We start from the raw sequence: 25,768 nt of genomic DNA on the forward strand, positions 1-25,768 counted from the left end.
ACACAGCACACTCTCACTATCGTCACAATCATTCGCAGTAATAGTATTTGTTGCTATTTCAGCCACCAGCTCCGTTTAAACTTTAGTTGAGACAATAAAATGTGAATTTCGACTGCGACACACGCGTTCCCTTATCCGTGTTTGTGCGCTAGCTCGCGTGTGTGAGTGGAGTGTTTTGTTAATATTATTTGACCCCCGCTGGCCAAATTGGCGACTTTGATTTCAGTCGCCAAATAGAATCGAATCGAATGTTGGGTCTGCCGGATGGACTAGCTATGTCGTTCTGTCTGTCGTGAGGAATGTGTAATGCGAGAGTGCCAGTGTCTGAGTGTCAGCGGGTTCAATCAACTGTACTATTCCAGTAGTATGACATTCCCCAACTAGTCTGGAGAAACGGCAAAAGATAGTGGAATAAGCTGAGCGCCTTAGCGAGAGAGCACAGATACATGCTCAATGAATGCCATTAATTACCATATGAAAACAATAAAATAAAATCATATTTTGTTATGTTATTTGTTTTGCAAAAACAACCACGTAACATTTTAATGCAGCAACAGCAGTGGCGGCAGCGGCAGGAGAGCGCTACACTTGCTGCTCGAGAGCGAGCACCACAGAGAGCGGAGCGGCCACCAAAGCAAGAGAGTGATAAGTGAGAGGGCGACCGACTCTCTGTCGTTTGGCGCTGGTCGCTTTTATAACGGACCCTCACCGAAGCCGTAGTTGAGTCAAGTGACGTTCGAAGACGGCGGCGCAGAGGCCAGAAAAAACACAACAAATATTAAAGTACATATTTTTTTTGCCCCGTTTGATTGATATAAATGAATATGCAGTGCGGCCCAGTTATACAGTTATACAACTTGAACAAAATCACTCAGTTACAAGTGTGTGTGCAATCCTCCTTCTGCTCTTTCTCCGGATTTTAATTAAACGCAAGAGATGAATATCACACAGCCATATCCATAGAAACAGCAGCAGCCAAAGCAGCAAAAAGTGTAAAAGTGCAATAAAAATTAAAAATTTGAGTGCCAAAAGCCAGACAACAATAAAAGTTAAACAAAATCAAAGTAATAATACAAACAAAAACAAACATCATACCCGGCAGCGACTTTAATTATAACGAGCCACTGAGTCCGAATCACATAAAGAAATCAACAAGTGTGCTTGTCTGGGTCTGGTCTCTCACGTCTGTTTCGCTTTCATTCATGCGCTCAAAAGCAGCGCACCGACCACAGCAACAACAATAACGCTAACAAAAGCTGATAAAAGCCCAGCAGCAGCAGCAACAACACAACAAACAACAACAGTTACATACAGCTACAGCGCCAGTTAGAACTCTCTGTCTGACCGGAAGATAGAAACGGACAGAGAGAAAGACAGCTTTAAGTAAGTTTTTGATTCATAGCGGGAGTCACTTAACCCGTTAGTAGGAAGAATCTTTACAATTATTTTTTGCAGTCGCCTATTTGTTAAGCGTTTTAGTGGGACATATAATAAATCGGTGGAGAATTGAGGGGAGAATTATTCAGCCATACGGGGCTACAGTGCTACAGTGCGGTACATGGTTACGTGGGTGCATGGAAGCTACAATCATTGGAACATGACATTTACGTAGTGGCACGCGAAAGTTTGAAAATATATATTTGATAGTTTATAAATCGAAAGAACCTCAAGGTGAATTTCAATGAAAAGGTTTAAGCCATCCCAAGGTACAGTGAACATTTGATGTAACTTTCAGCAGCTCTATCTTTATTTATTAGAATCTCAGTAAAATATTCAGAAATTTCACATATGTGCAGATTCTATGGAAAGAAAAGTTATATATTTTAATTTATTGGCTGTTTGAAACTTCATCGACCTGCAAGCTTCGCTTTAAAGCTCTGTAACGCACTGCACACAGACAGATCTAGAGATAGTAGCAGCCATAGACAGGCATTCAACCATAGAAACCTGTGGGCCACGTGTGTCGCATGTAAACAGAGCGGCAAGCTAATGACAGATCTCTCATCTCAATGGCTGATTGGGGGTGTGTGTGGCTCGGCTTGGATAAGCACAGCAAACTGATCAGCTCTTGTTAGGTAATCAGATAAGGGGGAGAGAAATATTCCCATATGCAAAAACATTCCTGCCAAAGCAAGGTTTTTCCAGGCCCAAAAGTATGCAATGGAAACAGCTTGAAGGATTATTCACAAAAAGGAAGAAGGAGCCACAAGTTCATTGACGATAAACATTTATTAGAAATATGAAACAGCAGTTAGAACTTTGAGATCCTGGCCGTGTTCAGGGCCTCGGTCATCAGGCGACCAAAGTCCGAGTGGACCATCGTGAAGAGCTTGATGGCACGCTCCTGCAGGAACTGGCTGGCCTCGCACAGATGCTCCGACAGGTTACGGATGAGGCGCTTCCGCCCGCAGTTGTCCAGGGTGTAGGTCCAGAAGTCTGTAACCTGACTGAAGTTATCCTCGGTGTCGCCGCTCATGAAGCGATAGACATCGCCCGAAATGGGGCAACAGGTCTGCAGAGCCAGAGCCCGGGAGCTCTCCTTAGGTCCGCAGAACGAGTTGGGGAAGTAGTTCGGGGCGCCATCCTGGTTGTCGGTGACTGTCATGGCCCCGTCCCGCTGGAAGTTCTTCACGTGCACACGGTACGGGCAGTTGACCGGAATCTGCATGTAGTTGACGCCCAATCGATGACGCTGGGTGTCGCCGTAGGCGAAAAGACGCCCCTGCAGCATCTTGTCCGGCGAGGGTTCGATGCCAGGAATCATGTGGGCCGGACTGAAGGCCAGCTGTTCGACCTCCGCGAAGTAGTTGGTCGGATTGCGATCGAGCACGAGCTTGCCCACCGGCAGCAGGGGAAACTCCTTCTGGGGCCACACCTTGGTCACGTCGAAGGGATTGAAGCGGCTCTTCTTAGCTTCCTCGTTGAGCATCACCTGGATGTACATAGTCCAGCTGGGATAGTTGCCCTTCTTGATCGAGTTGTACAGATCCCTGATGGAATAGTCCGGATCGTGGGACATCAGCTCGGAGCAGCGGCGTGCGTCCAGATTCTTGATGCCCTGATCCGTTTTGAAGTGGAACTTCACGTAGAAGCTCTCTCCGCTTGGATTCACCATGCGATAGGTGTGAGCCCCATAGCCATGCATATGACGGTAGCCATCGGGTGTGCCCCGATCGCTGAAGAACATCAGCAGAGCGTGCAACGTCTCGGGGCGAAGGGTCATGAAGTCCCAGAACATGTCAGCGTCCCGCAGATGGGTCTGCGGATTCCGCTTCTGGGCGTGGATCAGGCTGGGGAACAGCGAGGGATCGCGCACGTAATAGACGGGCGTGTTGCAGCCCACAATATCCCAGATGCCGTCGTCCGTGTAGAACTTGACGGCGAAGCCACGCTGCTCCCGGACAGTGTCCGCCGAGCCGCTCTCCCCGCAGGCCACCGAGAATCGCATGGCAATGGCCGTGCGCTTCCTGATCTTCTCGAAGAGCGAACACGCACAGAAGCGGGTGATGTCGTGGGTGCACTCGAAGTAGCCAAAGGCACCCGCACCCTTTGCATAGGCCACACGCTCCGGTATGCGCTCCGTGTCGAAGTGCATCACCTCGTCCAGGTAGACAAAGTCCTGCAGCAGGGCCGGTCCACGCGGCCCCACCGTCATGATGGCATCTTTCACACCCACCGGCGTACCACTGGCTGTGGTGCACTCCTTCTGCACCTCCGAATCCTTGGTCTTGTAGTCAATCAACTGATTCGAGGCCGGATCACGTGAACACATTGTTAATTTCGTATCGAGACAACTGCTGCCAGATCTTTGGATTTCGAAATTTACTTTTCTATTGGAATATTTTTGTTTACCCTGCAAAATTGATTTGAACTGTAACCGAAGATGTTGTGTATTGGAATGATTGTTTTCTAATGTTTAAACTAAAGTCAAAGTTGAAGTTTAATCCCAAGGGAAACTGTGATGATTTGTGATATTAAATATGCTTTTTTGGCAGCTGGCAAGGTGTTCCAGCATAAACAGAAATAGCAGCCAATGGAGCAGTTCTTAAAAGCCGAGAAACACTTTACTATCTAACAACTGCAGATCCCCTAATACCCAAGAGTAATATAAATAAAATACGATAATAGCTACGATGGGAACACTGCAGATTACTGGATAATTGGCAATGCTCATCTCCAAAGCTTATCTGTAATATCCACACGGACGACAGTGAAAGTGATAAACAATCTACAATTTTCGCATCAAATGACAAACAGACCGACCGACTGGTCCCCATGGATCGGCTCGCGACAGTCACGAGCGTTCAAAGGTGACAACAAGGCGTACGAGGGGGTCTCTGCGTCAGTGGCATGATAAGAGCGGCAGAGAGCGAGAGAGGCCTCTGGGGAGGCTTATCGGCTGTTCTGGCACTCGAGAGCGAAAGCACCAAAAAAGAAACAATAAATGTCTGATAATCACAAACATTATCATGAGAGAGAGCGCATTTTTTTGTTACCTATGATTTCATTTGTTGTTCTTTTTTTTTGGCAGAACTTATCGTAGCGTAAATGTAGGTGGGCTTGTGTGGCTTTTTATCTGTGACTCTGCCAGTCAATAAACCACTGAAGATTATGATTTCGTGGGTTCTTTTTTGCTTTGGCAGTCTGTACAGTGTACACTACACGTCATGTCTGCAGGGAGAAGTGTGTTTCGCTTTGGTTTATAGCCCACAGCGGCCATAAAGACCGCTCTCTGTGGGCCATGGGCCCCTGGGCAGGTGTATCTGGCATACTATCACTGATATGGGATCGTAAACCCAGTGACCCCGCCCTCCAATTGGTGCTTGTAATGTGAAACGTTTGGTTGTCAGGCACTCGACTTGTTAGACACCTAAAATGTGTGTAATATTTATAGATCTACAAACGGGGATATGTACTTCACCTACGATTATCGGGCAATCATTGGAACTTTAATTTTCTGTTCGTTCAATTCGTTCTGGTAATGGATTGATTGATTTATGACAGTTCTCTTTGCACTTGCAGGGGCATTACTCTTTGACTATGTGATTGGATCTTAAAACTAAAACATATTATGAAGCATCCACAAGATCTGAGGATCACCGATGGACAGCAGCTATTGAAGATCAACAAGGTGGAGGAAATGGAGCACGAGCTGCATGAATCTGGTAAGTGAATGACACTCTTAAAGGAGATGACAATATTGCAATATTGTTTACCAACTCATTCGTTTCCTTGCAAGAATTATTAAAGACTTACCAATACGAGCTGCGAAGATATCTTGGCACTAATATGATCTCCGAGGGTTACACATATATTCTGTCTTACTGTTCTTCAAATAAGTTATATTATAAGGTTTTGATTACTCTAACAAATAAATTGCTTGAGGTTCTGCCAAGTTCTATCTTCTGATTTCCACATCGATCCCGGAATGATCCCGGGAAAAAAATTTCCCTTTTATGTATCCATTTGTTTATACAGAAACAAAAGACCCTTTCTGACCCCTAATCATTAGTTATTTTATCTTTGATAGTCCTTGAATAATTCGCATGCCGATTGAACGCTGCAAAATATGATATTCCACTGCCGAATTAAGATTAAATTTACAATTTAAAAATGATTTCAAATCAGTTTTGAGGCTGCCGTAAACTGAATAACTGTTCAAGGTGCAAGATCGTGCGGCACACCTTTTGCTGCTGGCAAACACGTGCCACGTGTGGCAGCCAAAAGTGTGAGGCCCCTTAATCGTATCGTCGGCTAGAAGGTAAATTATAAATAGAGCGCTTATGGCCTTGATAAGACCGAGCCGCTTTTCGTTTACCGATAAGCCAGCCCCTGCTGCAATCATTATAAATGTTTATAATTTGTTTATTGATTGGAAAAAACTTGTTGCTGCCGCTGCTGCTGCTCCTACTCCGTTGCTCTGTTCAGGCAGTTAACATCGAGACAGAGAAACTGAAATCGAAACCCCCAAAAGAACTTCCATTGGGTTATTGGGAAAAGTAGGAGCTGGCTGGGCTGGGTGCTGTAAAGTGTATGGAAAACCATGGGGAAAACGCGCACAAAATTAAGCGAAGTAAAACGTAATCGTAATGTTTAACTTAACCCAAGGGTTAAATATGCGCAACAGCAAACACAACAGCAAGCCCCGAGAGCCTCAAGCCCCAGTGTCCGTCAGCCTCAACGCTTTTACTCGTTGAATATTTATAGAGACTCAACAGCGACAGGGAGGCCCCTCTGGGCTGTACCTGTAGCTCTGAAACGAAGCTCCGATTGGGGACTAGTGTCACCTCAGTGACGAAGGGGGTTCCGTTCTCTCATTTTGTATTTAATTTGGATTTCGAAGACAACCCCAAACGGAGGTGGTGCCTTCTGTGAGGCTCTCGCATTATGCAGCGGAGGGGTACGGACGGTCGGTTCAGAGGCCCCGTATCAACTGAGGGACAGAGGGACACACATATTCCTGGATTCAGATTCGGTTTCGGCTGATGTGATATATGTATAGCGGGAGGTTATCGCCCAGACGCGAACTCCATACGATTTGCATTTTGTCTACGCTTTCGGGTGATCTTTTCAGGGTGTGTGTGCCTTTCGATTCATTGAGTTTACTCTTTTTTTGTTTTTTGTTTTGATTCAAGCTTTTTTATAATTAAAAAAAATCATATCTAGATGAACGGCAGACAAACTTCGGAAAGCACCCATATTTCCGATTTATTTTCGTCTTCTTATTGTAGCACTTTTTTCAAACTGATATCCGCTTCAGACATTTATTAATTTCCATAAAAGATAATTGAAGGGGGCCTTGCCTTGCGTCATCTCTATGTGTGTGCGTGTGTGTGTGTGTTGATATATATAGAAAAATGTATCTTCAAAGGTTTCTCAATTCCAAAGGCATATCGGCAGATAACTACTGGGAATAATCGTGCTCTTTATGTTGACATCTTGGTGTTTTGGGGGCCAATTCGTTAGCCCTTGAATGGGGAGTTCTGTACATATGTGTGACAATAACACATTTATTTCTTTACCCACATAATTCTAAAAAATTGTAATACAAAGCCAACTTTTAATCGATTGAACTCACCGAATTTTGTTGCAATATTTTAACGAATTTGCTTTATGCAACTTATTTAAAATCCTACTTTAGGGACTGTATTAATTTAATTATTTATTGTCTATGAATGTGTGATGCAAGCTAAATTCATAATTTTAAGTAATGGAAAAAGACTCTTAAAAATACTACAAGCAACTTCATAGAGCGACACCCGTGCCTTAGTCTAATGTAAAACCCTAGAGCTCAAGTCGCACTACGAGCGCTTAAGGAAAGCTTTGCAAAAAAAGAAAAGCTTCTCGTAGTCAAGGGTCTGAGTGGGGGAGTGATTTTGCTCCTTACACAACACAAGCCACTTGCTCGACTATCCTCACACTTGAGCTAATTTTTCAATTAGTTAGAGCCGCCAGCCCTACTATTGCGATGCTTTTCTGATTGTTTCACGCAGGAGATCTCTCACGGATGCAGTGAGGCTGAGAGATAGAGAGACTGCCGGAACGAGGCAAACTACTCAGGCCGCCATGTGGACACATTTCACTTAAAGTTGTCGCCGCTAAATGAAGTGTAAATAGTAAATTGCAGTCAAACATTATGAGTATCATAATCATCGTGGCACTCATCATCGTCATCAGTGTGTTGTCGTTGCGTTCATGTCACAGTCAGCAGAAAAGACACAACAATGAATGATCATCATCATCATGATCATGAACAGCGATGACGAACAACACATGCAAATCACATGTGCATCGCATACACAGACACAAGTGCCTGCTTCGCGGCTGTGTTTGTCTCTCTATAAAAATGTATGCAAATAAAATAATAATTTTCGCACAATATTCACTTAACGAATGCCCCAAGAAAACGACACAGAAAGACAGTCGAAAGAGAGAAAGAGAGAGTGAGAGGGAGATGTTTGGCTTGGCTAATTTTTCCATAATTCTCTGGAAATGACAATCTGGAAAGGGTCCCCAAGGGGCACTCACACAAGTGCCGGGGAAAAGCGACAGCCATCAACATGCATGACATGCATTTTATTTTTAATACTAGTTTTTCCTTTCGCACACACCACACCCCATGCAGGAAACGTGTGTAAGTATCTCTCAGCTGTAGCTGCAGTAGCACTCCTCCAATGCAATGCGAACTGGAGTCGAATTCGGATTATTATATGTGAGTGATTCACTCATTCATACAGCCAGCGCACAATGGGTTCTGATAGCTCTGATCGGTACGGATCATCGGTGTTGCTTCAAACCAAAACATATGCGTCATATAATGATCGTATTTCTCCATAAACAAACCTCAGATAAGGGATACATATTTATTTACATATGTATAAATGTATCTGGGGGCGACACATTTTGCAATTGCAATTAATGCAATCACTCAACCACCATATGGAGAGGGATAAGCGTCATCTGGATGGTGTTTTTGCAGCAACAGAACAGAGGTCATGCGAAAGAATCACGACATGAGAGTATGTGAGAGAAAAGCGGAGTACAGATGAGAGAGAGATATTTATAAGATTTAATCTCAAGGAGAAATAAAAGAAAGATCAGTTGGATACGCACTCTGAAGAGTTCTGTAAAGGGGAGACTGTGCGAAAAGGCCACAGCCAAAGTCAAACAGTAAAGGAAGTTCATTGAATAGTACATTAAATATCAGACTTATTTCCCTTAATTCATATTGATCCTAAAAATCGCAATGCCCTGCAAACTGAAGTTTTTGAAGAACTGTTTGAGTGTGTTAAATCAATAGAAAGAATCAATCTTAAAGGAAATTGCAACAGGGAACTGTTGAACAGACAACAAAGTAGGATTCATCACAACAGATCGTGTTGAATTTGATCCTCTAAATGGTAATTCCCCTTTGTAAAGTGCAGTGTGTGAATATCACACTACCATGCTCCCATAATTCCATCACGTTTCCGCAATGATGACGATCATGATCACGATCACAATGATGACGCTGACGAGGATGATGATGATGGTGTATGTTGACGATGACGCCAATCGGCGGGGCATACGAAATGAAATGAAATGAAATGGAATGAAAGCAAAGTACAAAAAAACGAACGAGTGTACACAATAAGTGGGTCTGGTCTGGCCTGCTACTGGTGTGTGGTTGGAGCTCCGTTTCGTCACAGAAATTCCGCCGTATAAAGTGCGAGTGCGGCGAGTACAGTGGAATGACAGAGACTCTGCGATTGTGCATGCGAAAGAGATGGCAAGAATTTATATTCAATTGATTCACATACAAAACCAAAACAAAAGCAGTTGAAGAGCTTGCCATCGATCCTATCTATAGGGATTCTCTGAAGAACTGCGTTCCGTTACATGCAACACTTCGCTGTTCGACTGGCTGATAAGCAGGGTGCCTTGAACGGCTTAGCTTGGCCCAGCTTAAGGCGCTTACTAATCGACACAACACCAAAGATACTACAATATTATATTTTACATGCATACATACTCGTTCACATCTCAACAATAACAGCGACCTATTATACGAAGAGTGCTGCTCTGCTCCGCCTGTTGCTACTGGCATCTCGCTATCTTTCTCTTTCCCTGTCTCTGTCTATCGCTGTCTGTGGCGACGAGGCTGCAGCTCCGGTTTTGATAAGCAGTGGCCTGGCTGGCTGTACGGAGCAGGAGATACCAGACACCAGACGGAGAGCCCCCCGACCGCTGTGTTTGTTAAGCTGAAAGTGAAGTGATCTACAAATATGTACCAATAGTGGAAAATGCTTTTCTAGGAGACACACAGGGAGATGCAAGTGCTCGTGGAAAGTGGCTTAACAGGAGAAGCTATCCAATAGATAGATGATTTGAATGGGCTCTTCAGGAAAAAGTATAGAACAGAATATACAATTTCGTAGATCCCAAAAAGCATCCCAAAGAATAGTAATAAAGCTCTGATATAGAAACTCCCAACAGTTCACTGTCTTTCTTGTAAAATTACAGCTCATTGATTCCTTTAGAGAGTTTAAAAATCTCTCCTCAATTGCCTCAAACCTGCGGTTAATCCACTACTCTGTTTGAGATATGCGCCCCCCAATTTCTTTGCCTCTTTCTCAAGTGCTTCAACACGGTGTAATCTTTGAAAACTGTAGAAAACGAAAATAAAAACTATATTTATTTAAATGAAAGCTCAAAAAAACATACAAAGCCACAGACAAATCTACGCGTTCTATATACGCAGATACGGCTTTTCATATGCATATGTCCGTATGTACATTTAGTGGGCCATTAAACAATTTGAATTATGTACATATAGAATCTATGTAGTAGTCGTATAGGAGCGCGCTTAATCTCTGCCGATAAGAGGAGGGTACGAAGCAGCGATCCGAAATGATCCGAGGCGCGAACCCACGGCCGATCCGATCCGAACTGTTGTAGTAACTGTTAACAATATTTTTGCCAAGACGAGTACGAGTGCGTCCGAATGCAGCAGGTAAAAACAACAGCGAGGGGCATAGTAGGTGTAATAATATTTATTAAAGTTTATACGAACATCGCTGACGGCGGGCCCCGCAGAGCGACGCGAGCGAGTGAGCGGACACCGAGCCAATTCCCCGTTGATCGTCTCGTCCGTCGTCTCTCTGGAGCTTTCGTTGTCGCCGCCGCCGCCGCTGGCTTCGTTGGTGTCGGTGTCTCGGTGTTGGTGTTGGTGTCGGTGTCGCTGGCGTCGGCTTCTATATCTACAACAAATAATATTAAGACAGTTAGTACGTGTTGAGAACATTATTTGAGGTTTAGTCAGTGTTTTGCACTAGGCGGTAATAATACATACAGCCCGCAGAGGCAGCACCGCAGGCTCCCCCACCACCACCTCCTGATCCACTGACAAACGCCGGTAGATTTCGTGGCTTAAAAAGACCACAGATACAGCGAAATAAAATACTGAAAGGAGTGAACATTTTGACTTGAAAGAAAGGACTGTGATATTCCTTTTTGCATTGCCAACATTTTTTTCGGTCGATCGTTTTGCATTATTTATTTATGCACCGCCTCTGCCTGCCATCCATTCCTGCAACTCGACAAACCCATATGTAAATATCGTATCGTATCGAAGCAATTGCCGTCGGTGTTTCCCTAGCAGTGTGTATATTCTCCTTAAACTTTCTCATCGCTTCAGCTATTTTTGGTTTTAATTTGTGCAAATATTTAACTTTACTTAAGTGTGTCTATGGCCCCTCACCTTAGCTGAAAAAAAACAACAGCAAAAACACAAAACACCGCGTAAAAATAAAATCCAACAGCTACGAGAAAAAAATTATCAAAAAACATAAAAAAATGTGCACCAAAGAGCCGCAGCAACAGCAACAAATAAATTTGTGAAAAAATCAATTTGCAAAAGAGTGTGAAGGACTTTTCAATATTTACCTTATTGTCGCGGATTTGAGTTTTTATTTTCCACTCGTTTTAATCCCTAATCGGTTGTTGTACAATCTAATCTGAAAACCCAAAGAAACGTAAAGATTAACGCTACCTAAATGTATGCCTCAATGTTGCCCAGTTTATTGAATATGAAAACGGAGAATCTGACCAATTCAAGCTACGACGATGCCTTCCTCTTGGAGGAGAACCTTCTGCACATGATGGGTGAGTGGGGCGAAGTGCAAAACTATTGAGAAACTAAAAAAACTGATAGGCAGGGTAGCAAATTTTTGTTTGCGAAAGAACTGTCTGAAGAGTCTGTGGATATTGGGAAGAATTTTTTGTAGTAAAGACTGCAGCCTCAAGGATTTGTTTAACGTTTCTAAGGAATAAACAAAATTCGTGTCACAAGGGGGAAGCATGTGTACATGCCGGATATAATGGTTATATTTAAATTCTACTCCATTTCTGCAAACATTTATAAGTTTACCTCCTGCTCAAGCCCTTTCCCAGCAAAAACGAGATAATTCTGAACATATTTCAATTAAAAATCTATTAAAATCCTCAACGATTCAAGTGATTTCCACTTTGGCACACCCATCCACTCCAAACCTTCGGAGGTTGGAGAAAGTTCACATTCAAATGTTTGCGTGCAGTTAATAATGTTTCCTAAAAAAACTATGGATTGTGGCTAAGATTAATTAGGATCCCCGTCGAGTGTGATTGCTACCACTTTAAATTTCCAACGAGTCATGGTGAAAAGTGTTTGTGGATCATAAAAGCCTTCAAGTGGGGTATACGAAAGCCTTGCCCATCTGGGAATCTCATTATTTCCTACTGTTTCAAGAGCCACACTAAATTGACTAAAGCTATTTCAGGATCTAATCGATCCTGATCGTTTGTTGGACGCACTCTGGAGGGTGTCCGCTAGTCGGGAATGGCGAATGTTTTGTAATCGTTTCTGATTTGAATGGCTCTCTGATAAGATACATTTAATTGCGTCCATGACAACATCGAAAACAATGTGTACCGAAAATCAGGCGATCCTCCATCAAGACATCCGTTTCAATGCAGTCCTCTGGCTCATCCTCCCGATCTGTGGGGTGCTCTATCTAACTGACATATCAGATAAGTGAGAGTATTATGCATGCACATGCCTCTCATTTGATTGCGGGGACCATTTTTTTTGTTTATCAGAATGGTGTGTGGTCTTTATCAGATCCCCGCGAACAATAAAAACAACTTTATTGCAATGCTTATCAACGATTATGATTTTCATGTGTGCCATCGTTGTGCATCCGAGAGACGATAAGATTCCTATTCCTTCCATCAACAGCAAAGAAGAAAGACCCACACGCAGCAAACAGTAAAACAACAACAGAATTGGGCAATTTGCGTTGTAGAATGTCAGAGGTATGAGTATATAGTACCCTGAAAGAGGGTACTACTGGATTGTGCAGTGGACAGACTAAAGGATTATTGCCAGGAGAAAATGTTAGCCATTAAATTTCAGCAATAATTCGATTTACTGCTCATCTTTTTGTCTACACGATTGTCTTTCCATTAAGCTATGCATAAATTGTTCCTTCTATTTTAGATTTAAATTCTGTTTTGCAGTGTATATCCAGTGTCTTCTGTAGCGTATTTAAAGATTCGTTCCAAACAAATTTTTACTGCTTCTATGATTTAATTTTTTATTTTGCCAGTACGAGTATGCGATTATAAAGTGTGTGTTCCATCTGCTTGTACAATTACAGATTATGAACATTAAATTATATGTTCCTGTTTATTTCAGCTTTTTTTGGGGGCATGTGTCGTGATTACCAGTCAAGAGATAGAACCATCTCTATCTCTAACCCAACATCTTTTTGCAAATTCCTGACTGCCTCACTGCCATGAGGCTATGATTGGGTCAGTTGAGCAAGAGGCCAGGGGGTCGATCAACGGAAAAAAACACACAACCAAAAATTAATAACATTGTAAACTGATTCGATGTATTTTCACACACGAATGCTTCGATTAATTGTTAATTGCTGTTCTCAATACAATGGAATTATTGATACCTTTATGGAGAGCTATCCGCTCTATCCTCCATCCATCCACCGATGAAGGTGATGAGCCCCTCGTAGCACAACAGGAACGATAGAGAGGAGAACTTCAACGACAACTGCAAGTGCTGTGTGTACTTAATTTTTTTTTAATTATTCAGCTACCTTATAGAACTAATCACTGGTTCCAACTCTGATATAACCGGAAATACTTGCCACCGTAGCACTTGCCACTGTATGCATATCTCTACGAACTACGTATGTACGGAAAGGTGCCACTTGAGAACCAACAACGATCTAGAGTCGAATAGTTATCGATAAGCATTGTCAAAAGTTAGTTGGATTTTTGAGTACTAAACACTTGAAAGAATCACACCCCAAAAAATCAAACGACGATAAGCCACATTTTGAATGTTCCGAAAGTAATATCTTAATTGTGGACTTGTGCTTGGGAGGGACATGCTCTATATCTTCCAGAATAAAGCTTGCAGAGCTTAGCGTTGGACACATAAAGATTATGATTAACCTAAGCCATGGAGTCATTGGGAATCATAAATTTTCTTAAAAGTACTTGTATGATGTCGAAAACTTGATAAACATTTAATTTCTTTAAAAGCTGAATTATTGCCGAGTGCACATAATCTATCTTTATGATTATATTTTTTTTTTGTATACGAAAACTGATTGAATCTTTTGTTAATAGTTTATTCCACACGTGTCCCTATTGGCTGGTATTTATAAAAAGTGGACTTAATCCATTAAATTACTTAATTCGTCAAGTGATTTCATGAGATAATCTTTCTCTACTATGTACGACACTTAATTATTCATTCGAATAGATTGAAACTTACTTTAATTCGAAGGCAATCTAAATCATAGGCATTTAATGTGTCTAAAGATTTATAAATAAAATATGGTTTGACGACAATTGAGGTTTCTTTTGCTTGTGTTTAAATGTCCACAAATGTTTCTATCCCTTCAGGTTTGAGCTTAAGAGTGTTTTGATCTTCAAATACTTTTACACAAAAATATATCTATATTTAAATATGACAAATATTTTTGGGGTAGGTCCAGTTCCCATTTTTGCGCTGGGTCATGTTGACAAAAATCGCAGCTTTGGTTTGATTTTTTATCGCTTTTTTCAACAGCCACTGAGCCGCAAAGAGTGAGTCTCCCAGTGTTTCACTGAGTTCATCGTGACTTGCAGTTGAGAGATAGACTGTGACAGTCCGTGGATTTCCCCTATGCTAATTAGATAGAGGAAATACAACGAGTTCCCGTCTAAACAAATAAGAAGAGTTGGTAGAAGACGACCCAGACATGGATAAAGATTGCTGGTCAAATCGAGAGTGGGTTTTATTTGGAGCTCGACTTTATGTACATATGAATTAAATGGATGCTTAGCGGAGTCAAGTTCTAAATGTCGTGATACGCAGTTCAAGGCGAGGATTTGTTTAATTGCCTGCGAGGGGGCCTGGGGGCTGTCATTCGTAGATACAAATGTATCTGAAACACGTTAGCGCCCAATTAAGAGGCCAGACGGACACCAAGACCATAACAAACATAGTTAATGGAAATTACACTTGACTCGATTCTAAGTACGAGTAACGAGAAGTTTTACTTTCAGCAGCATTTGATGGCTGCCGCACGTAACAGACCCAGACACAGATACAGATACTCGTACTGGTAGATACAATAGTTTAAGCTCTCGGTTTGGCATTACGATTGGTCCAGCCAGCCAACCAGCGAACCAGCTCTCTGGCATCAACGTGTTCTGTTTTGCCGCTTTGACTTTTTGTTAATAACAATTTAATTGAGACGACGTTTTCAGTATTTTAATTATAGACAATATAAGCGCAATTATTAGTCATAAAACTAATGATAAAGCCAATAAAAAACGTACAATTTTACGATAGTCTGTCGCCTGTGCAATAAGTGGATCACGGCATGGGGCTAGCAGGCACCTCAAAAGCAAATGCTTCTCGTACCAATGATCGATGAGCTCCAACGATGCAGTCTCCCAAGAGGTACTACATAGATGCTCGAGACGTACAAGAGAAAGAGAATGCCCGCGAATAGTACAGACAACATTTCTTACGCTGATAAGGAAAGAAAACCCTTTTGTATATTTATTCGTAGGCTAAATGATCGCATTCATTCTGTTGGAAAGGTCCAAACTATTTGCCTGATATTATTTCACAACCGCATGAAGGGATTTCCAATTTGCATTAACCTTTCCCCCATAACGGTCTGGTCATCGGACAGATATAACTTTTGATCGACCGATATTTGCAGTCAAAAGTCAAATTGTCTGACTAAAAAGTTGTGTACATTTCACACAGTTGACCATTTCTAATGCTTCACACAAACATCCGCCATGAGGGAGAGATGATTGAATCTCTCCCGTTCCAAAGCGTTCGCAAAGTGGTGCGAATGACGTGACATTGTGGGGCATGCATGGGGAATAAAATATAAAAAACCCTTCGTAAGTACCATCTTTGGGGATGAGCTCAACGTTTGCACTTGGTCTGATTGATCCAAGGTTAGTTTTAGTATTTGTATTTGTTGTTCATAGAGAATTTCCACCCACAAAAATGTTTGCTTAGCGACACACATTCAAATTTCCCTTTCTACGGGATCACGCGGTGTAGACAACAATGTTGGGCCCTTTGGGGGTTTCTGGTAATATCCATAAAACCGATATTTATTGTAGAATGTTTGCCTAGCTACAGCGTCTGTAGCATCAGTCTGGTATAATGAGGGGTTTTAATTGCAGTCCAGGAATATTAAACAAACAATTTGTTAGAGTGCAACTGTACTAAGAGCCGAAGTGATTACTGATTTGGCAGGAGGAGCCAAGACAACGACGGGTTCGAGTCTGATGATGCATGTACTGGGGGAAGTAAGTACGTCAAAACTTTCCCAGAAACTACAGACGCATCGGCACGTCCGCCAGTGATTAGAGAGGCCCCGTGGTAATAAAATGTTAAAATCTGGCAAAGTTCATGCCAACCAAACGAACACCCCACATAGATTATTCTATATTAGGTAGCTCCTCCTGAGCTGGAGAGATGTCAGCATCATCTGATGATGTAAAAGACAACAGTGTTGCCAAGAAAGTGCATTCAGCTGTGCAATCGACTGCTAATATTAAATGGATAAATGTACTTCCATGTGCACCTTTCAATTAACATTATTCTGCATCTAAACCGAATTTGATCTCTGACATGCAATTTATATTTAAACAAACAGCTGCACAGCAACTAGAACTACAATTAAGACTGCATGTTACCCTCGATTAATTATTTTATATCATTTATAGTTTTTTTTTTGCCGTCCTCATCCTTTGTTTTTCGAAGGTAAAATGTTTTCTGAATTGTCTCTAAAAGTAGTCACCTAATCCGAAGTTGCTTAAGTCATTCGATTAAGATTGAAATTGTCTATGTTTCGTTTGATAATATTACCCCCTTTGTGAATAATGCCAATGCCTGATATCGCTCGGACTGACTCACTTTTCTTCATCTACTACTACTACTCCCCCTCCTCTTCTTGGGTTTCTTCTCTTTGATTCGTTCTTTCGCTAATTGCGATTGTCGCATGTCGGTTTCGATTTCGATTTCGAATGTTTGGTTGTTTTTTTTTCTTCGATTTAAAATTGAGCTTTTTGCCGCTGCTATCAGCATTGGGGAGGGAAGCAGGAGCTTCGGTTTGCCGTTAGGCACGTTATTGAAGCTCTGCCGCCGATAAGAGCTTATAAAATTCGCTTGCTGTGTGCGTAGAGGGGGAGTTGGGGATAAGCGGCGCATTCAAAATTACACACAAATGTAGCAGTACGTGGCTAATACCAGTCGTTTCACCATTGCTGATGAAACAAAACAATAATTAAGGTCTTTGTTAGCCTGCTCTCTGTCTTCGATCATAGACATTCAATTTGCATTACAATTTTCAAGATTTTCCAGATTCTGTGCGACTTCCTTAATCAATCGTTTACCTACTTTAGTCATTCAATCATTTAAAAGCTCGACCCCAAAACCTAACAGATCAGCAAACGATTAAGAGTATTCATACTATATTTATTACGACCTCATAATAAATATATAATATATATTTCGGATCAAGTTCAACAGATCCGTCTGGGACTTAACAATCATCTATAAATATACCACACAGCTGTACAGTGACAACACACAAAGAGATTTGTTCTAATCAACTGTCTTTATCAAACGATCTACCAAATATCATTAGAAATGGATAAGAATTGCTTCCTTATTGCTTCTTGTAAGCAGTGTCGAGTTCCTTGGGGAGAACACCGGGTTTTCTGTGTAAAAGGAGTAATGAGAGCTGCTTTGTTCTTTGTCTAATTCTTATCGCATCATAATGGAAACACTCCATGTTCTCTTATCAAATAAAGTCCAGTTTTCGGGTGACTAATTTGCTGACAAACAAACTACACGTGTTCCTACATATCTAAACATCTGATGTGGTACTAAGCTGCAAATAAATACTCGTGTAATTTTGAATGTAAATGAATTCATTGACAACCAAACAACAAATTTCGGTTTAGTTCTGCAGAGCAATTGGATTTCTTCTATTGCGACCGGTTTATCTTTGCTTTTTGTATCCAATATTGCTAGCATTTTATTTCCATCCGAAATAATATACACATGTTTCCACAAAACAAAACTTATTTTGAGCGAACAAAAACAATTTTAGCTATAAATAAACACAAATTTTGCGTAGTTCTACCAAAGTTTCAACCGTCCAACCCATGGGCGACTAAAAAATAATATTTGGATACACATTTAGGTGTGTGTGTCAATATGTGCGGGTATCTAGAATATACATAAATTAGAGACACATGCTTGTATGTGTTATTCTTCTCTCCAGCTAAGGGTATTATAATTTTAGCAATTCCCTTAGAAAGGCATACAACAAATAATCTAGTCCGCTTTATAGACAAATCAATCTTTTATTGTAATATTGATCTATTATCTCAGGAGCAGTTCAAGAGTCTATAGCTCTGTGGGACACTTCATTTTCTTTCAAAGATTACCTCCTCTGAGATAAAGAGTGAACATCAACGAAAAACATGAGGGTATATAGAGGCTTGTGTGTACTTCTACAGAAAAATATGTACGAGTATATCCATAAATATAAAATTTAACATGGAAGCGTGAAGTATTCGGTTCTCTTTCATTCCGGATCCGCTCTCTCGATTTATTTATTTATACTTTATTTGGGGTGCTTTGGGGGCTCGTCGCCCGCTGGCCGCCAACATTGTGTTGGGCAAATTAATTAAGCAAATTGAGTTGAATAGCCAACACGCTCAAATAAGTTGAAATACTATAAAATACACCACTGGTATGAATATGTAGATTAGTTTTCTTTTTGTTTCTGATTCATTTGAGAGCCCAGGTGCTTAACGATGATGCATCCATCCATAAACGTTGTTGCCTCTTATCAGCGCAGAAACACGACTACTTGGAAATCGAGTAACACATGGACATGTGTAGATAAATATGTACATATGTATGTACCTATGTACATATATGTACATATGTATGTATTTTGCTTCTTTCGTTTTATGAACGGCCATAAACCACACTATTTGTGGCAGCAGGCAGTGTGAGTGATCGAATGAATCCTTCAAAACCATTCGGAATCCGATATTTTCTAATCTGAGATTATGATTGCGGCGATGCCCCCACTCAAGTATAAACATCGCCAGCAGCAGCAGCGGCAAGAACAACATTTTTGCAATACTAACGATGACGCAGCAACTCTACGAAAAAACTGAGCTCTAACGATGACATGGCAGAAAAAAAACTTACACCGGGGCCTGTTTTACTAGAGAGAGACTAGGGAGAGAGGCCAGCTAAAGAGTGTGAGAAATAGCGAGAAAGTTGTATGTGCGAAAAGATAGGACCGCGACCCACAGCATATTTTTGTTTTTGTCTTTTCGCAGTGTTCAGAACTGGTATTTTTGTGATAAAAAGACCAACCAGGTGATAAGAATGGTTCGTCTGGGGGCTTGTTGGTTTTTAGGTTTTTACTTAAACTTCTCTTACCCCAATGTGTCTGCTCTTATTTCGGTTGTGGGCCTCGAGGGAACGCCACTACACTACGGATTGATTCTGAACACGTGATTGATTTTGCTAAGATTCCAGGTGAGGAGCGACGGGTGGGCGTGGTGGGTGATCGATTCAACCAATTAACCGTCTGGGGAATCTTTAAACAGCAGTGCTAATTTGCGAAAAGTGTATTGAAACAGTAAATATTTATCCATCAATTTAGTAAGGCGAAAATACATATTTTGAGTAATATCTTGCGTTTATCGCCCACTGTACGCAAACTTGTTGCGTGCATTAAAATAATACAGAATTTTGATTGTTTTTATTAAAGCAACTATTTACCGACTCTCCTCTTTTTCTTCTTCTTCTACTTGTTGTTATTCGGTTTTCTCGTGTCGTGTATTTCTCGTTTTTCGTGTCGCTCTCTCGCGCTCAATCTTTCTGTCTATTTCAAAGCTCCCAGCGGAGAGTATCATCATTCAGAGCAGGTGTTTGCCACTTTTATAAAATATCATTGTCCGTTCATCTGTTCTTGTAAAAGGTCTTACTTAAGCTGAAAAAAAGCTAACTATGTGTCAAAAATATAATAAAGTTATCATTTACATATGTACATATGTATGTACTTACAAATTTACATAGTTGTGGGAGTAATCGATTGGAAAGGGTACCTTTACTTCGGTGCTTGTATTTTTACATACATTTTTATTCTGTTGTGTTTTCCACACACGCACTCACACACTCACACCTATAACGATGTCCAAATTAAAGCCGGCTTTTTTTCTCTTTATTTATTTATTTGTTTATTTGCTGCCTCTGCCACTGTCTCTGCCTCTGTCTGTCTCGTTTGCTGTTGAATTTCTATCTTGTCTCTCTGCCTTGTCCGTGCCGCTAGCGTGTGCGCCAAGTCTGAATCTCCCTCTCTGCCCAATGGTCCGCGTAAGAGAGAAAATAAGAAATGCTATCCACGGTGGCCGATGGAGTTGATACCCTTGCAGATCATTACATGATAGCTACATACATATGTCAGCAATAGTGTCATTGTGCTGTCGTTATAGTTATATTTCTTCGATGTGGGTGTTTTCAACTTTATTGAAAACATAGATAACTGTTACCTAGCTCTTACGGATTGCTTCCCGTGCGTTATGCACGTTTTGTGTAGTGTCTGAAAGGGTATCCAAAGTAAGAGAAGGCCTGCACACTGAAACGATATGCAAACACAGTTGAATTGATTTAGGCGTCGATTAACGCACACACATTGAGACTCTCTCTCTCTCTCTCTCTGTTTCTCTGTCTCTGTTTGAGCCGCTCTCTGAGGAGCAGAGACAACATACGATGGTGTGACGACGACGATGGCGTGTGCGGCGTTGGGGCTTTGCGATGGGGATCGAGCGCAGCGCTTTTTGTCGTCGTGTTTTCCACTAATCAGTTGCACTAAAATGGTGCGCAAGTCCGGTAGAGTTAAAATTTCTAGTCGCGATCGCGCTGCCCCCAGCGGTGGCAACATTCTGTTGCGTGGCAAGTCGGTGGACAGCGCAGCAGTGGCGTTGCCAGCGGCAGCGTCGTTGACCAGAAGACGTCGACGCAGACGCGACAGCAGCGCCAGCCACACGGCCTCAAGTGACGGTGTGTTTTTGTTGGAATTTTAATTGTTTTTGTTTGTTGCTATTGCGCGATTTATTTTTTTGCAATTTTTAACTATGATAGCCACACACTCCTCGCAGACAAGTGAACATGTACATGTGTATGAGTGTGTAAATGTATAATTATTTTTGCTTTTTGTATGGAAAGAAACTGGAAATCCATCGAATGGAAAACTGTGTAGAGGAATTTGCTTTGGCAGACGCAGAAGGGAAAAGTGATTCTAAAACTTTTACGGTACAGAGCAGAAGGGTTCAATGTGTTTCAAACTAAATATTGAAACTGCTGGTATGGCTCTGAAACTGTATTCAAATACTTTCTGTGCTGATGGTGACATTAAATCCGCTTTTAATTAGCAACAGTAATAGGCTTTGAAAGCACTAATGCATATTTCTGTAAATTTATGAGAATGGATGCCAAGCCTAAGCGTCTGTGGCGCTTACCCTTCGAAGCTCACTTTAGTAACTGTAAATCTTTGAAAGGTTTTAAGAGCACTATGTAAATTAATGGGACAGTTCAGTAGCTCTAAAAGCTAAGCAAGCGGGGTTTTAAGTATACTGTCAGAATTAAATATAAATTGATCTCAAATATCCCAAACTTAGTACTAACTTTCGACTGCCTTGATCTTTTCACAGAATCGGAAAGCCATATTATGCACGCGGATGCCCTGGCCTCTGGCTATCCACCGGCGTCGCAGCCCCACAGTCCCATCGGCCACGCCCTCAGTCCCAATGGCGTGGGGCTGGGCCTGAGCAACAGCAGCAACCAGAGCAGCGAGAACTTTGCGCTCTGCAATGGAAGCGGAAACGGGAATGGCGCCGGAAGCGGTACCCCCAGCAACAACAACAACGTGTACTCGCCCAACAACAACCACAGCGGAGGCGGCAGCAGCAGCGGTGGAGCTGGAGTCGGTGGCGCCACCAGTCAGCAGCAACAGCTCCAGGGGCAGCAGCAGCAAGCGCAATCTCCGACGGTGTGTGCCATCTGCGGAGATCGAGCGACGGGCAAGCACTACGGAGCCTCCAGCTGCGACGGCTGCAAGGGATTCTTCAGGCGGAGCGTGCGCAAGAACCACCAGTACACATGCAGATTCTCGCGGAACTGCGTGGTGGACAAGGACAAGAGGAATCAGTGCCGGTACTGCCGCCTGAGGAAGTGCTTCAAGGCGGGCATGAAGAAGGAGGCGGTGCAAAACGAGCGGGATAGGATCAGCTGCCGTCGCACCTCCAACGATGACCCGGATCCGGGCAATGGGCTCTCTGTGATTTCGCTGGTGAAGGCAGAGAACGAGTCGCGGCAGTCGAAGGCGGGCGCCGCCATGGAGCCGAACATCAATGAGGATCTCTCGACCAAGCAGTTTGCCAGCATCAACGATGTCTGCGAGTCGATGAAGCAACAGCTGCTCACCCTCGTGGAGTGGGCCAAGCAGATACCAGCCTTTAATGAGCTGCAGCTGGACGATCAGGTGGCCCTGCTGCGTGCGCATGCCGGTGAGCACCTGCTCCTGGGTCTCTCACGGCGATCGATGCACCTGAAGGACGTCCTGTTGCTGAGCAACAACTGCGTCATCACCAGGCACTGTCCAGGTACTCACACCCCACACCCTCTTGCTTGCATTCTAGCCATTACTTACGCCTCTCTCTTTATGCTTTGCAGATCCTGGAGTGTCGCCCAATTTGGACATATCGCGGATTGGCGCCCGCATCATCGACGAACTGGTGACAGTAATGCGGGATATTGGCATCGACGACACGGAGTTCGCCTGCATCAAGGCGCTGGTCTTCTTCGATCCAAGTGAGTTGTAAAGAGTTCTCTTTGGAGTTGTGTTGGGTAACCGTTTCCCCTCTACTCTTCCTTCACAGATGCCAAGGGCCTGAATGAACCGCATCGCATCAAGTCGCTGCGCCACCAGATACTCAACAATCTCGAGGACTACATATCCGATCGGCAGTACGAGTCTCGCGGCCGTTTCGGTGAGATTTTGCTCATCTTGCCGGTCCTGCAGTCCATCACCTGGCAGATGATCGAGCAGATACAGTTCGCAAAGATCTTTGGCGTGGCCCACATCGATTCCCTGCTGCAGGAAATGCTGCTGGGTGGTACGTTAGATCTTCCCCAGACCGAAAACAGAAACTAATTTGGTTTTTTTTCTCGTTTTCACAGGAGAACTGGCGGACAACCCGCTGCCGCTGTCGCCACCCAATCAGTCCAACGACTATCAGAGCCCCACCCACGCCACCAATTTGGATGGCAGCCAAGTGAACTCCACGCTGGACACGCTGGCCTCGGCGACCATTGCCGCCTCGCAGGCCCTCGACCTGGACGTGCAGCACATACAGGCCCTTATCGAGGCCAACAATGATGATTCGTTCCGGGCCTATAGCGCCAACACGGCAGCAGCCGCAGCCTCATCCTCCTCCACGCCCACAGCTGTCGCTCCGGCTTCCATCTCGCCGCCCTTGAACAGCCCCAAGTCACAACAACAACAACAGCAGAATCAGCTGCAGAGCACGTCTCATCAGCAGCAGCAGCAGCAACAGCAGCAGGACAGGCCCTACATGGATGCAGCCGTCAAGCACTACAACGGCAGCCGATCGTCGGCATCCCTGCAGCCACACCACAGTCCCCAGCGCATGCATCCGTACCAAAGAACGGTCACGTCGCCGGTCGACGGGCTGGGCCTGCGCAATCCTGCTGACATTACGCTCAACGAGTACAATCGGAGCGAGGGCAGCAGCGCCGAGGAGCTGTTGCGGCGCACGCCGCTCAAGATCCGACCTCCCGAGCTGCTGACGGCACCGTCTGGCTATGGCATGGGTGAGTCTACTCGCAAATTGGAACTGAATCATGTAACTAACTTGTAACTTTTTTCACGGCTCATTGCAGAACCCTGTCGCATGACGCTGAAGCAGGAACCGGAAACGGGCTACTAAGCGGAAACGGTGCATAAAATCGCTTCTTATTACGATAAGACTCTACTGGTGCAATAGGCAGTATGCAATAGGAATTATTCCACCAACCCCCCCACATATACAGGCCCCCTCTTGCTGTACAACCCAATCCAAACCCCCCACCAAGTGCTATACAGAAATGAAATGAAATGAAAAACTTACTTAATTGTTGTTATGCCTTGAAACCTTTTTGATACTTTTTTGAATAGCTCTTAAGTAGGTATTTTGGAAATTGTTGCTTAATTTGTAAACGTTTAACGCAGTTGCAATCTATTTTTGGAGTCAATATTTTGCTCAAGAACTTTATTACTATGATATACAACATATTAATTACACCCTTTAATATATGTATACACCCACATCTAGCATGTACTGAATTTGTTGGTTATTTGGTTACGTTACCTTCTTTATCCTTGTGCGTGTGCAACGATCACAAAAGCGTACAGTTCGTACAGGCCATGCAATATATTGTTTTAGGTTAGGGTGTTGTCTAGAGTATGCGCTGAATGTGTGTAAAATACGAGTAAACTATAAAGCTAAGCGAAGAAATATTTGTACTATATGAGAACGTATAAAATACACAAAAATTATCTGTAAGATGGCTGAGTGAATAAAAAAAACAAAATCAAAATTACATTCTAATTATTCTTTGCATTATTAGCTATGGCGGAATGAGTCAAAGCAATATCTTGTACACAAAAATAACTATAAACGAGAAGGGACGTGTGAGACGCTTCTTACGCGTCACAACTTTTATACCCGGCACTCAGTACTACATCTGCAACTTAGCGGTTATTTGTCAAATTTTACATTTTTTCTTCATCTGTCATCTACATCAACAACACTACTCACGCCAACACGCTCCTTTAGCTCGCCACCCTCCCCTAGAAACACCCACTGCAGAGTCAGGGCAGAGTCGCGACAGAGGCAGCGGCAGAGACGTGTCAGGAGCAGAGGCCAATAAACTGAAGTATCTTTTGGGGGCTGCTTTTGTTCTCAAAAGTATAGCATACTTTCAGGCTGAAAAGTTCCCAATTACAAAATAGCGTAGGACAGCCATATCCTGCAGTCCTTGTCGTCCTTGATGGACTCAAGCGATACCGGAGACTCGTACCTTCGCCAGGAGGCATGCCATGTCCTGATCCGACAGGAAACAGTCGAGTTATAGCGTTGAAGGGGATTATATAGAAAAACAATATTCAAATGGCATTATCCTTAATGTCCTAGCACCCGAAGTGATCCGGGACATTGTCCCGATCCCGAGGAGGCGTGACATGTCCTTTTTCGACAGGAAACAGCTGAGCTATAGCCTTGTAGAGATTAAAAAGAAAAAACAACGTGAAAATGGCATTATCCTTAATGTCCTTGCACCCGAACTGGTCGCAAAGGATCCAGGACATTGTGCCGATCACGAGGGGGCGTGGCACATCCTGGACGAACTACACATAAAGGAGAAAACAACAAAACAAATCTCTCCTGTTATTTTTGTCAAATTTTGACAGTCACCTCTTTGAACAGTGGCGCCCACGCGATGAAGACGGTAATTTCTGGAACTAAAATAACGTAGTTCGAGAATTGGCCGATCTGTGTTGGGACGCCACTGTGAAATTTTGAAATTGCTTCTCTGAAATTTTCAGACAAA

General features: G+C 42.9%; 2 protein-coding genes across 5 annotated transcripts; one reads left to right on the forward strand and one right to left on the reverse strand.

The window, feature by feature from the left end:
- Positions 1–42: 42 nt before the first annotated feature.
- Positions 43–24,737, forward strand: LOC117902415 (transcription factor HNF-4 homolog). Of its 4 annotated transcripts, XM_034813764.1 has the most exons (7): positions 43–1,383; positions 5,023–5,165; positions 21,811–22,761; positions 22,832–22,969; positions 23,038–23,274; positions 23,339–23,992; positions 24,062–24,737. In XM_034813764.1, the coding sequence occupies exons 2-7, from the start codon at positions 5,072–5,074 to the stop codon at positions 24,106–24,108; spliced, it is 2,121 nt and encodes a 706-aa protein (XP_034669655.1). In that variant the 5' UTR covers positions 43–1,383; positions 5,023–5,071; the 3' UTR covers positions 24,109–24,737. The 4 variants fall into 4 exon arrangements, with proteins under 4 accessions (XP_034669655.1, XP_034669656.1, XP_034669654.1 ...); XM_034813765.1 differs by lacking the exon at positions 43–1,383 and having other exon boundaries at positions 5,020–5,165; XM_034813763.1 differs by lacking the exons at positions 43–1,383; positions 5,023–5,165 and adding an exon at positions 11,348–11,643.
- On the reverse strand, positions 2,227–3,773 carry LOC117902416 (catalase). Its single transcript, XM_034813767.1, has one exon. The coding sequence runs from the start codon at positions 3,770–3,772 to the stop codon at positions 2,252–2,254; it is 1,521 nt and encodes a 506-aa protein (XP_034669658.1). The 5' UTR covers position 3,773; the 3' UTR covers positions 2,227–2,251.
- Positions 24,738–25,768: the final 1,031 nt, after the last annotated feature.

Source organism: Drosophila subobscura, chromosome U (genome assembly GCF_008121235.1).
Source record: "Drosophila subobscura isolate 14011-0131.10 chromosome U, UCBerk_Dsub_1.0, whole genome shotgun sequence".
Lineage (NCBI taxonomy): Eukaryota > Metazoa > Arthropoda > Insecta > Diptera > Drosophilidae > Drosophila > Drosophila subobscura.

Excerpts from the sequence above, each read along its gene's own strand:
- LOC117902416 (XM_034813767.1), bottom strand. The coding sequence starts at position 3,772 with ATGTGTTCACGTGATCCGGCCTCGAATCAGTTGATTGACTACAAGACC.
- LOC117902415 (XM_034813762.1), top strand. The coding sequence starts at position 20,974 with ATGGTGCGCAAGTCCGGTAGAGTTAAAATTTCTAGTCGCGATCGCGCT. Across the intron at positions 22,762-22,831 it reads CATCACCAGGCACTGTCCAG|ATCCTGGAGTGTCGCCCAAT; the intron begins GTACTCACACCC and ends TATGCTTTGCAG. Across the intron at positions 23,993-24,061 it reads ACCGTCTGGCTATGGCATGG|AACCCTGTCGCATGACGCTG; the intron begins GTGAGTCTACTC and ends GGCTCATTGCAG.